Source organism: Corythoichthys intestinalis, chromosome 1 (assembly GCF_030265065.1).
Source record: "Corythoichthys intestinalis isolate RoL2023-P3 chromosome 1, ASM3026506v1, whole genome shotgun sequence".
In the NCBI taxonomy this organism is placed as follows: domain Eukaryota; kingdom Metazoa; phylum Chordata; class Actinopteri; order Syngnathiformes; family Syngnathidae; genus Corythoichthys; species Corythoichthys intestinalis.
Window position 1 is genome coordinate 23,670,183 of NC_080395.1, and position 12,750 is coordinate 23,682,932.

The 12,750-nt window shown below is 39.5% G+C and overlaps 2 protein-coding genes across 2 annotated transcripts; both read left to right on the top strand.

Moving 5' to 3' along the window:
• Positions 1-844: 844 nt before the first annotated feature.
• LOC130922127 (zinc finger protein 892-like) lies at positions 845-3,508 on the top strand. Its single transcript, XM_057846678.1, has 2 exons — positions 845-1,307; positions 2,235-3,508. Exons 1-2 carry the CDS (start codon positions 1,112-1,114, stop codon positions 3,104-3,106), a joined length of 1,068 nt encoding a protein of 355 aa, XP_057702661.1. The 5' UTR covers positions 845-1,111; the 3' UTR covers positions 3,107-3,508.
• A 2,084-nt stretch (positions 3,509-5,592) lies between these two features.
• On the top strand, positions 5,593-12,648 carry LOC130923113 (zinc finger protein 250-like). The gene is made up of 5 exons (XM_057848642.1): positions 5,593-6,191; positions 8,281-8,984; positions 10,328-10,358; positions 10,593-10,865; positions 10,928-12,648. Exons 1-5 carry the CDS (start codon positions 5,999-6,001, stop codon positions 11,884-11,886), a joined length of 2,160 nt encoding a protein of 719 aa, XP_057704625.1. The 5' UTR covers positions 5,593-5,998; the 3' UTR covers positions 11,887-12,648.
• Positions 12,649-12,750: the final 102 nt, after the last annotated feature.

Genomic DNA, 12,750 nt, shown 5'->3' on the forward strand with positions numbered 1-12,750 from the left:
GTTGCACCCGGTGACACAACAATGCACACCCATATTTTCTTTCTAATACACCGAAGGAATTAGGTTAGCACTACCACACGTTACAATCCCCATTGAGCCTGCCGGAAGCATATTGCCAACATGGCGGCCTAGCCAAACAGTGACGTAGTACGTCCCATTCCCTATTGTATTTGCCGTTAAGTTTAAATGTCCCGTGATGCAGACGTGCTTCCGCAATGGCTGTGTTGTCGCAAATCTCGCACGATCCCGTGCTGCTGTGACGTAAACGCTCGAGCCTAATTGTTTAGCGTTCGCGCAAAATAGTGAAGCGAAATTTACACATCCAAGTTTGTGTGGTTTACGCTCATAAGGGCTCAGGTAGACTGTTTGCACCGGCTGGTGTCTCTTTAAATGCTTTCGTAGCTATTCTTTTATACCGTTTTGCCTTTGTGTTGTCTTCTATTTTCTTCTCTGTACATCAGTGGAGTAAGTAAATAAAGAGCAAAGCGCTATTATTGATTGATTGACATTTATTTCAATCAATGTTTTTTTTTTTGTATCTATTTCCACATTAATTTTTATATTCTTAAATTTTTAACGTGATTTGTAATTTTTGTACGTATATTCATTTTTATTTCTACATTTATTTAATTAGCTACTTCCTTATTTATTTTTGTATTTATTTTAAATTTTTGTATCTTATTTTGTATTTATAGTCGTTTATATTTTGCCTTTTATTGATTTATTATTAATTATTTTTATTTTTAATTTTGGCAGTTTTGGTCCTCCATAGTGTTTAACTTTGTCAGAATAGCATAATTTTAGTCTGTAACTTCCTGATCTCGTGCCAAACCGTAAACCCAGTAGATGGCGGTAATGCCTCACGATACAAGGGGTAAACTGCCAACAAAAGCAAGAAGAAGTTAGCAAGACATGCCCTGTTTTGGTGCAACCTTATATATTATCTATCACCACCACTTCGTCGTAAAGCAGAGTAAACCGGACCGAACTTGAAAAAAGTATTATTCATTTATGTTCAAGCTTTTTTAGCAAGCGACATTTATTTTACTAACTTGAAGTTAGCAACGTGCAGCTAACAGACGCTGGCGTGTGAGGGTAAAACATTGTGAAAATGTGTAAAGTAGAAATCCTTAGGGCTTTGCTAAATGAGCGGTTGAGTGCTGCCGTGGAGGAAATATTTGTTTTGTTTGAAAGAACCATAGCGGAGTACGAGGAAGCACTTTCTCATTCAAAAGAGGAAAACGAAAGACAGCGTCATCTTCTTGAAGCTGTTTTCAGAAAGCCCCAGGGTGAATTCCGCAGTGCAGGTTTGCTTCCTCCGTTTAATTTATATTTTAAAATATGATTAGGTGATATTTGCCATTCTAAAATGTCGATCACAGCTTTATATACGCTAGGTTTATCTTTATTAGTGCTCGGTCATGGGGAAAAATAATCGATCACGATAAGCTACATATCTGGGGTTGTCCCAGTCACATATTTTTTACACCCGAATATCTTGATATTTTGGATTTACCGATTTAATACCTCGGCAGTGTTTAGAATAGTAAATGGAGTTACACTCGTATAGCGCCTTTCCACCTTTTTAAGGCACTCAAAGCGCTTTGACACTATATCCTCATTCACCTGATTCTGACGCAGCTCCAGGAGCAACGTAGAGTTCAGTATCTTGCTCAAGGATTAGACGAGATCGTCAGGGAGTTAAATCAAACCCACAGCCTCTGGGTTGGGGAACAACTATTCTACCACTTAGCCACACTGCCCCAGGGCATCAGTTCGTTGACGCCCATTAACACAATGAAAAAACATTCATTCATTCGCCCCTCCCGTTGCAAAGGGTTTGGACGTCTCGTCCTGTCAATGGATTTGAAAAATAACCATTCACAGCCAGTCCTCTCAGTTTAAGGGAATTGGATGTCTATCGTAGTCAATGGCAGGCAATTAGTTAAGGGGAAAAAAAGCACACCCTAAAATAAAATATTTCCATATTGTAGACATTGCATGATGGTAATTTACCGTAAGCTTCCCACAAGAGCTAACACAACATTCTCCTACCGGCGTTGTTTACTTCTGCTTCCAGCTCTGTTTAGATTTTGGAATTAAATAAATATAACGTAAGAGGCCAATCTTTTCTCCCAATTCGGATCTTCTGAAACTGACGCGATTGAATTAGGGACATCCTAAATATTTTTTCATTATTTCATAAATAATTAAATATTTTTGCTTTCCTTTAGATGTCACTGAAGATGATTACCATCGTGAGCAGCAGGAGTGGAGTTTCAGGATGGAGCAACAGGAGCCTGAGCCCTCTTTTGTAAAAGAGGAAGAGCTTCTAAACGTTAAAGAGGAAAAGGAGCAGGTTGATGTCACCAGTGTAATTGACAATGACAAGCATTGGTTGCAGCTTCATTCCAGTCAAAGCGAGGAGAGCGGACTGGTAAAACCTTCAAGCGTCTGCCCAAGTCAACATGTGACGACAAAAGGTGAAAACAGCCTCTTAGCTCCATTGTCTGATAGCAACAACACAGCCTTGCATTCTCCTGACACCGACGAAGAGGATCTACACACTAAACTTAATGCAAGGTATCACGCCACCGACGGCGCAAGCTTCAAATGCGCCCAGTGTGACAAAACTTTTATAAATGCAGCTACTCTGAAAAGACACGCAATGATTCACAAAGGAGAGAAAACATTCAATTGCTCTTTTTGTGGTAAAAGATTCAACCAAAAGGTACATTTGATAAAACACACAAGAACACACACAGGAGAAAAGCCTTTTTCTTGCACAGTTTGCGGTATGAGATTAAGTCAAAAAGAATATTTGAAAGTGCACATGAGAACACACACTGGTGAGAAACCTTTTCCGTGCTCAGTGTGCGGCAAAAGGTTCTCTCAGAAGGCGTTTTTGAAAGTACACACAAGAACACACACAGGTGAAAAACCGTTTTCTTGCTTAGTCTGTAACAAAAGTTTTAGTGCTTATTCCACATGTACTCGACACCAGAGAACACACACGGGCGACAAAGTGTTCAGTTGTAGTGTGTGTAATAAGAAATTCACACGGAAGGACAACCTTAACAAACACAAGTGTAATGGAAAGAGATGAGAGACTTGGGATTAAAAAAGTGTTAATATTGTTAATTTTTGTGTCATTCTTCTGGAAGATTTTTTTCAATATTCACATATTGGTTTGAATTGTTGTTCTTAACAAAATGTCTTTTGAAATTTGTAGTTTTTCAAATTGTGTTGCCTGTGAAGTCCAATTCATTTTAATAGGCAGGATTGGCATCCAATGAGTTAATAGGGAATTTAAATCAATGTGATCTTTTTAGGTTTATAAAAAAGTTGATTAAAAAACTGTTGAAAGTTGGAAAAAACAAGCATAACATTATCTTTTTTTATAAAAAAGTTTTTTTCTTTAGGAAATTAGTTGTAAAATCCCCATGTGTTCAACCTACATTGACGTTGTTTGAATAGTTCATCTGATGTTCATATTTTAAATAAAAGCAGATTTTATTGTATTAACTCTTTCATGCGCGGATTGTTTTTTTCTTCTTCTAACCATTATAGTGTAGTAATTTAACTCACTGGTTGCCATCGACTTGCCTGGCTCTGCCAGACTATTCTCCCTGTATTTTTCAAACACTGAGAGTATAGTCTGGGAACCAGCCCATTAACGGCCTCTCGAGCAGGTACAAAATCAATCAACAAATCAGATTCGTTTATTTGCGTGACGTGTTCTTAACGAGCAACGTCACTCTTGCGCGTCGAAAGTCGTCTCTACAACAATACAGATGGTGAACGGGAGAGCCGAGAATATGTTCCAATCCACGGTAAAATCAGTTTTAAATGACCAAAAACACATCGACACGAGTCACTGACAACAGTCTGTCTCGCGCTAGCCATGTTGAACAAACTCCGCTCTCCTCGTATGTTTACTTCCGCACGCAAGTCCCTCGTCCTTCCCTCGTCATTTTCCTAACGTCACGTCTGCCCATCGCTGATTGGTCCACTCCGCTGTCTGTTTGCTGTGGCTTGCTCCGCCCTGGAAATTGTATCCGCGTGAATGGTGGCCAGACTCAATAGCTGGAACAGCGGTGAGTCTGGTGTACCAGGCAAGCCATCGACAGCACTAGATGTCAAATCCGTTTTGACTGATAAGGACAGATGAACTAACGTTCATTCATTTTACTGAAACACTGGCATTCAAAGTCGGTCTTCCCTGGTTGAATGAATTTGATGTCTGTCGTTTATTTTATAAAACAGTGGTCACCAACACGCGGACCGGACTGTGGCGCATTTACTACCGGGCCGCAGAGAAATGAATAATTAACCACTGCAATCTGGCCTGTGGCTCTTGACACATCAATGTCCCTGTCTAATCTATAGATTTATCAGAGTAAAAATTTGTATATGTCGCCATCTAGTGGTTGGCCGCAATTACTACGGTGTTTGCCCACCTATAGCAGCCCAGCGGCAGTCAATGAAAACAGTAATTTTAGCTGCAGTTGGCTGTGTGCTGCAGGCGTCGACGTCTTTGGGCAGCTTTTTTACTACGAAAGACCACCTGTTGAGCCAGAAGAAGAGCCTACAACCAAGTCCATTCTGCATAATATGTGGCTAAAAGCTAGCAAACGAGGCAACAAAAGCGAATGCACTGAGAGCATCATACCTCATGGTGAACCGTATTGCTAAAGCTAAAAAACCTTTCACGATTGGAGAAGAACACATTATGCTTGCGACCACGGATATTGTTCTTTGATAGTTTTAGGAGAGGCCGCTATTAATAAAAGGTTGATTCAGTTTATGGTGAATTACATTTTCCCTGCACTTAACCCTATAATGCCAGCAATATGAAGCAATTATCAGAGCATCCGAAAATTTGAAAAATAAGGTCCTAATGAAACCTTTTCTTCAAATTTGTAAAAAGAAAAGTCAAAATAAATGTGTAAAAAGCGCTCAGATATCTATAACCCTTGCTACAGTGGGGAGAAGAAGTATTTGATACACTGCCAATGGGTTTTCCCATTGACTCTGTATCAAATACTTGTTCTCCCCACTGTATATCCTGATTGTTTTTTTCATGGAACCTGCAGATGCATGTGTTGACTTGCATCCATCATTTTTTTTTTTCCCCAAAAAGAAATGTCAAAACTCTGAATTAGTCTCAAAATCATGAAATTTTAGGTGTGTCAAATGTGATACATACGGCAATATAGTATTCGTTTTTAGCCTCGACGTTATTTTATATTTACTGTCATTATATGCCACACATTGTCGGTCCATGAAAAGAAAAGCCCACATTACACCGGTGTATGTATATGTATATATATATATATATATATATATATTTTTTTTTTTTTTTAATGAGCTGGCAAGACCTTCCTTGTTCAAATTTATTTGTGCGTCCATAACTGACAACGTTAGTAAAACGTGATAATTCAATGCTAGTCTTCTCAGTGACGAGTCTGAACGAGTTTTTAACATGTGAAAAGTTCAGGATTCCTCGTTCCTGAAAAGTGTAATTATACCTCCAGGACTGTTGGTGACAGTAGTGGGCCCGCCTTAGAATGCATCACTCTTGCCTTTTGGAAGTAGAAAAAATAGAAGACTGACAATTTAAAAAACTGAACTGCGAGTGTTCGTTAATTATAGTAAACATTTTTTTTACTGCTCAGTAAAAATAGCTAAGAAGAATACACGATTTAAAATAATCAAATTTTTATGCCTTAGAAGTTCGAAACATTGTGACGTCATTGTCGACGCAATTACCACTAAAAACATATGCCTCGATAAACGCGTTACTAATAAACTCGGATTATTTGACGCAGGAAGACGTGTTTACGCACATTTGGGCAAGCGAAAGTGGTTTATTCCATTAAAATTGACTGAGTGACACAATCAGTAACGTTTCGGCGTTTCATCTAGCTTCCCGCTTAGCTTAGCTTGATAGCTGCTAACAAAGAACAGCGGAAGTTCGTGCACAAAGTGTGTTAAAATGTGCAAAGTGGAAATACTGAAAGCGTTGCTGAACCGGCGACTGAGTGCGGCAGTGGAAGAAATATTTGGACTTTTTGCCAGAACCATAGCAGAGTACGAGGAGGAACTTTGTCGAACAAAAGGGGAGAACGAGCGACAACGTCGATTGCTGAACGCTGTTTTAAGGCCTCGAGATGAATCACACACGACAGGTTTGTCCAATTCATATTTAATGAATATACAAACGCCACGTAACGTTTTGACACATAGGAGGCTGTATTGATACTGTGTCACTGAATATTGACACCTGCTGGACATCAACAATCCCTACAGGCAACATGTTGACTTGGCTGACAGTAATGACCGCCAATAAACAGTATATTGGGCATTCAGTGCATTTCAAATATTCATATTTTACTCTACGGAAAAATACATATAGTTTAAATCTTTGAAATACGTAGTCAATAATTATTCCATATAGTTTATATCTTTGAAATTTGTAGTCAATGATTATTCCAGAACTTGTACATTATAGTCAGAAATCTGAGAATTAATTCATAATACCTTAAATCAGAATTATCTGAGTTGAAAGTAAGTTCTGACTTTAAAGTAAGAATTCTCAAATAAAATTCCTCACTTTTAGATTGTAATTTTCAAGTGAGGAACCTGTGAAACGTTTTCTTCACTGGCTGTAATTGTAAGGAGAACATTTCTAATGTAGAGTGTGTGTCTTTTAAATATATAGTCAATAAATAATAATATGAGTCATTAAGTTAAACTCTGAAGTTAATTCTCATGTGTTTAGAATTGATTGCAGTGTGCTTAGAACTAAAGTGCCTGACTGAGATTTTCATTTTCATCATGTTGTTTTGAAAGAATCAGGAGTGAGGTCATAAAGTACACGTTTAAATGGTAAATGGACAGTACTTATATAGCGCATTTATCTGCATGGTTACCATGCCCAAAGCGCTTTACATTAGCACACATTTACCCGTTCACGCACACATTCACACACCAATGGGGCTGCTGCCATGCAAGGCGCTGTCACCCCATTGGAGGCAAATTAGGGTTCAGTGCCTTGCCTTGCCCAAGGGCAGTTCACTTCAGGAGTGGGCAGTCGTAGCCGGGAATAGAACCACAGACCCTTCGGTCCAAGGACTACTCCAGCTACCAACTGCGCCACGGCTGCAACCATTATTGAAAATTTGCATCCCGTTGACAGACAGTTGATTGTGGCAGATATTTGCCCTTCCATCCACACAGTTTACCTGTGCATTCAATACAAGCCACAGGTGACGCATGACTAGTGACTACATGTCCGTCACAAGCTACGCAGTACCGGTTTCGGTCACGTTTCTATCTTAAGTGGTACACGCACCGACCACGAGGGTTAGTCAATGAACGTGATGCATCTGTGTCCCCGGACCCATCACTACATATGGGGATGCTTTGCGAAGCAAAGCGCCGCTCATATAATATCCCTATTTTTTCCCCAATTTTTCAGCACGCTGCACAGCACACTCACCTTCATCGATTTCCATCGTCCAAACTTGGAAACCTTCCAAAATGTAACGCTGCGCAGGCTCTCTTTAAATTTTGCCCTCTAAAATTGATGGTTACAGCAAAAAGGAGTGCTCTATCCACTTCCAATGGCAAAAACATTTTACATTTTCAAATTTCAAAACGTATGTCATCCTACATTTTTAAAATCCAATTCACATTATTTACTTATTTTAAAAATGCCAAAACATTTGGTTTGGCCATAATTTGACAAAAACATCCCCATTTATTTCCAATGCCGTATTAATTTCCTTGGGAAAAATATCCAATACCAACAGGACGTGACCTAAAATGCCCTAAAATCAACAGGGAATGATCCAAAATGTACAGGAAGTGACCCTGGAATGCCCCTACATGTTCAGGAAGTGACCCCCAACAGAAGGTGACCTGTAAGTACCCTAAAATTAAAAAGTGACCCAAAATTAACTCATTGCCCACCATTGACAACGATAAAAATCCATTTCATTTTAACTGGGAACACTGGCTGCAAATGCTCATGTTTTCAGTGCCGTTGACGGCGCTAGAATGTCATTCACCCCACCCAGCTGAAATCGATTGGACGTCCATCACCGTCAATGGCAGCCAATGAGTTAACAAGTAAGGTGGAAGGAAAAATGCCCCAAGATTAATAGGAACTGACCGAAAATTTACAATAAGTGATCAATCCCCACGTAATTTCTCCAGAAATTGCATGTTCTCGTAAATATATTCGAATTTATGTTGTATATTCTTGTCTTACAGACGTGATTGAAGAACCGCCCAACGTTAAAAAAGAAGAAGAGGAGACCAACATTGCTGAGTTGCCAGTAACTCCTGTTTCTTTAAAAATTGAGGATGACCGTCACTGTCCATTGGCGCAGACCACATGGCCGCAGCCTCCAACCAACACCCCGACAGAAACTGATGGAAACCAACACGCAGAACCAACAGCAGACACCTTCTCCACACTACCGCCAAAGCACGACGATAGAACATTGCACCCTGAAAGTGGTTTATCGCAGCACATCAACAGCAAACACTTCAAGTGTCCTCAATGTGACAAAACATTCGGCACCAAGTATACACTGACCAGACACATGAAAAGTCACACCGCTAGTAAAGAACATTGGAAATGTTCTCAGTGCGGGAGAACACTTGGCGATAGGAGGAACCTGAGAAGACACATGATGGTTCACACGGGGGAGAAACCATTTCTGTGCACAATTTGTGGGAAAAGATTCTCCCAGAAGACCAATTTGATGACGCACACAAGAACGCACACTGGCGAGAAGCCGTTTTCCTGCTCGCTCTGCGGTAAACGTTTCGGGGATCGTTCGGCGTTGATTCAACACAAGAAAACGCACAATGGGAGAGGGAATTTTGCCTACTCTGCGTACAATCCTGGTTTTAATATTCGTCCAACTTTGGGCCAACACATGAGAACGTACACTGGGCAGAAACCATCTGCTTAAATGGGGCTTAAACTTAAAAATCTGCTTATACCATGGCTTAAAAGGTGCAGTTTAGCTAATCATACACAAGAAATATCAGGTCAGTTACATTGAACAGGGTACAAAAATAAGATATGTTTACCTTTATTTGTCTACGGTACGGCATAAGATATGTTTGCATTTATTTGTCTATCGTACGGCACAAATGCATTGCTTTACTTGTTCTGTGTTTCTAGATGACTTAAGTTAATATTTAAATGTGAAACCACATGGACACTTGCGTATACGAATAAACTTTTTCTAAACCAACAGTGTGAACTGAACTACTGCCAGTTTTCATGTGTTCCCAGTTATGAGATGTGTGCTTTTTTTTCTTTAAAATTTTTTACATTTTGTCGTACTGAGTGAGCTCCTAATACATGGTCGTTGTATTCAAGTAAAATGAAATGGAGCAGTCAAATGTATTTTGTATTAAATGAAAATATTGTATTCAATATTTTATTAATATAATTAATTATACCCATATTGTATCCTTAAAACCTAAGAGATTAAAATGTATATTATGAGTTTTTAACTCATTGGCGTCCATTAACGGCGCCAAACGTCCGAACCGTTTTCGCTGGGAGGCTGTCAGCGATCAGCCAGATGCTTGACCAATTTTGACTGGAAGGCTCGTTCGATCACTAACAGCCAAATTAGATTGGACACCTATTGCCCTAAATGGCAGCCAGTGAAACATGAGGACTCAATGCCAGCCAACCCAGTTGAAATGGATTTGATGTCTGTGAATGGCAGTGAATGAATGAATACAATATATATATATACATATATAATATGTGTTTTCAGTTTATTTTTAAGTATTAACTCATCAGCTGCCATTGACGGTGCTGGACATCCAATCTATTGCGTCTGGGACGGGGAACTGTGTTAGACGTCCTATCCATTGTGACTGGGACAGGGAGGGTTGGTAGCGATCGCTGATGGCCTCCCACTCCCAGCCAATGAAACATGATCACTGGATGCTAGCATCCCAGTTTAATTTGATGTTTTATCACTTTCAATATAAGTCAATCAGTTAAATAAATATTTTATTATGTATGGATAAGTAAACTAAGTTATTTTCAAAATATATTTTTTTAGAAAGATCAAATTAATATATTTATTTGTTTTTTATTTTGAAATTCTTAAAATCTGTAGTTTTAACTTTTAAAAAGTAAACTCGACATTTGTTAAGCTTGGCTTGAATTTACTTTTTTTTTTTTTTCATCAAATTATATCCGTTAATTTAGATTTATTTTTTGAACTGTTCAATCATATTTGCATTACTGTAAAATATGTGCATATGTTGATGTGATCAGGTGCATCATGCGAACAGTCAGCAGGTCATACGTGTGATGATCCTTCCAGCCTATCAGGGGCAGCAGAGCGCTTTTGGGTCTTGCCTGACGGAAGCACAAAACTAGCAATGTTAGCTAAGCAGTTTTTAGTCCGTTTTGTTGATTTCACGTCTGTGTGTGCGCTCTTTATTTTGTATATATTTCTCTCATGTAACCGCGAATTTTTGACACGTTTTCACTATACTAGCCAAATCATTTCAGTGCATTTGGTAGCTTTCTTAACAAGCCTTGTTTAGCTTAATATCGGCTATCAAATGTGCATATTTCTTATCACCGTGTTTACCTTCTCATGATTACGTGGGGAAAATGTGTAAAGTGGAAATGCTGAAAGCGTTGCTTAACGCGCGATTAAATACGGCCGTTGAAGAAGTTTTTGTAGTGTTTGCCAGAACCATAGCAGATTACGAGGAGGAACTATCTCGTTCAAAACAGGAGAACGAGCGACAACGTCAACTGCTGCACACTGTTTTTAGGCCTCGATATGAAGCACACTCTGCAGGTTTGTTCTAGATCCTCCATGGAAGGTTTGTTTGGTCTTCTCAACATTTTTTTGCCCTGTAGAGGTCAGTGGAGAAGTCATTCCACCTGAGCAGCTGGAGTGGAAGTCAATGGTGGAACAGCAAGACCCCGAACCCCTCCATTATCTAGAAGAAGAGGTTGCAGATACCTACCAAGTTAAAAAAGAAGAGGATGGAGAGCGTCTTCCATCTCCGAAGATGCAATTTCCTTATGTCGTGGTGAAGAGTGAATACAATGAAGACAATAATGGTAGCACCTCGAGTCAACGCATGACGATAGAAGGTGATGGAAGCCACTGTGGAGCATCACGAGCAGACAACTGTTTCGCTTCTCTATCTGCTGGTGCTGATGAACACTCAAAATGTGATAACCCACCATGGAAATGTTCTCAATGTGACAAAACATTTGGTACTAAGTATACTTTGAGAGTGCACGTAAAGCTTCACTCTGGAGTTAAACCATTCATGTGCTCCGTCTGTGGTAAAAGATTTTCCCAGAAGGCCCATTTAACCACACACACCAGAATACACACCGGAGACAAGCCCTTCTCTTGTGCGGTATGCACCAAAAGCTTCATTGATAACTCCGCAATGATTAAACACACGAGGATTCACACCGGCGAGAAACCTTTTGCGTGTTTGGTCTGCAGTTTAACTTTCAGCGATCGCTCCAATTTAGGGAAACACATGAGAAGGCACACGGGAGAAAAACCTTTCGCCTGCTCGCTTTGTGGGAAAAGATTCTCGATAAGGGGGCGCCTGATAACGCACAACAGAACGCACACCGGGGAGAAACCTTTCACCTGTAACTTGTGCGGTCTAAGTTTCAGCGATCGCTCGGGATTGGCACACCACACGAGGACACACATGGGGCAGAAACGCTTTTCCTGCTCTGTTTGTGGGAAACAATTCAGTCAAAGAGGCGCTTTCACAAAACACATGCTTGTTCATGCTGGTGAGGAGAATGATGATTCTTTAAATAAGCACTGCAAAAACAATTAGGACTCTTGTGTAAGGGTAAAAGAGTGTACATTTAATGAATAAAAAGTTTTTATTCCGTGGTAGTTATGGGCTGATATTTGTGCCATTAGAGACAATCTGAAAATTCTAAACTGAATCTGAATGACTTAATTTGAATCTTAATTACTTAAAATACGTAGTTTGAAATTGTATTTTTTTTATCTGAATCCTTGCATTAAAAACTGAGAATTTTAATTTGAAATTGGATATTCAATGTTATTTTTTTCACAGTCAGCTTGCAAAACTAACATTCAAATTGTAAAGTCAAAATTCAAGTTGGAAAATTCAAATTCAGATCGTAAAATTCATATTCAGATTTTTGTGACTCTAATCCAGGCATTTCGACAAAAGCAATCGATCGCGAGACAATGATTATTTCCTCGACCAATCAGTACCTTTACTAGGAGTGGGAACCTCTTGGTACCTCACGATACGATACGATTTGCGATATTAAGCTCACGATAACGATGATCTGACGATATGGCGATACTACGATTATCAATACTTTGGTCAGGAAATCATTCTACAAACAATTAATAAACAGATAAATAAACAAGTTTCTGCTGTGAATTGGAATGAGTTTATCACTAGGAGACGTCCAATCCATTTGTACTGGGAGGGTGGCAGCGAATGAACGATTTGCTGCCATCCCTCCCACTTCAAACGGATTGAACGTCTATGGCCGTCATTGGCAGTCAATGCCAGGCAATGCCAGGCAATGAGGTAATTTTGGGCCATTTCAGGTCATTTACCTGTTGATTTTGAGTTACTTCCTGTTGATTTTGGGGTATTTTATGGGTCACTTATTGTTTATTTTGAGTTACATAGCAGGAAGTGACCTGGAAA

What these genes read in the sequence shown, in the direction of transcription:
- LOC130922127 (XM_057846678.1), top strand. Translation starts at nt 1,112, where the DNA reads ATGTGTAAAGTAGAAATCCTTAGGGCTTTGCTAAATGAGCGGTTGAGT. An exon ending in GGGTGAATTCCGCAGTGCAG is followed by an intron (nt 1,308 to 2,234) that starts GTTTGCTTCCTC and finishes GCTTTCCTTTAG; the next exon opens with ATGTCACTGAAGATGATTAC.
- LOC130923113 (XM_057848642.1), top strand. Translation starts at nt 5,999, where the DNA reads ATGTGCAAAGTGGAAATACTGAAAGCGTTGCTGAACCGGCGACTGAGT. An exon ending in GAACAGTCAGCAGGTCATAC is followed by an intron (nt 10,359 to 10,592) that starts GTGTGATGATCC and finishes TTTCTTAACAAG; the next exon opens with CCTTGTTTAGCTTAATATCG. An exon ending in ATATGAAGCACACTCTGCAG is followed by an intron (nt 10,866 to 10,927) that starts GTTTGTTCTAGA and finishes TTTGCCCTGTAG; the next exon opens with AGGTCAGTGGAGAAGTCATT.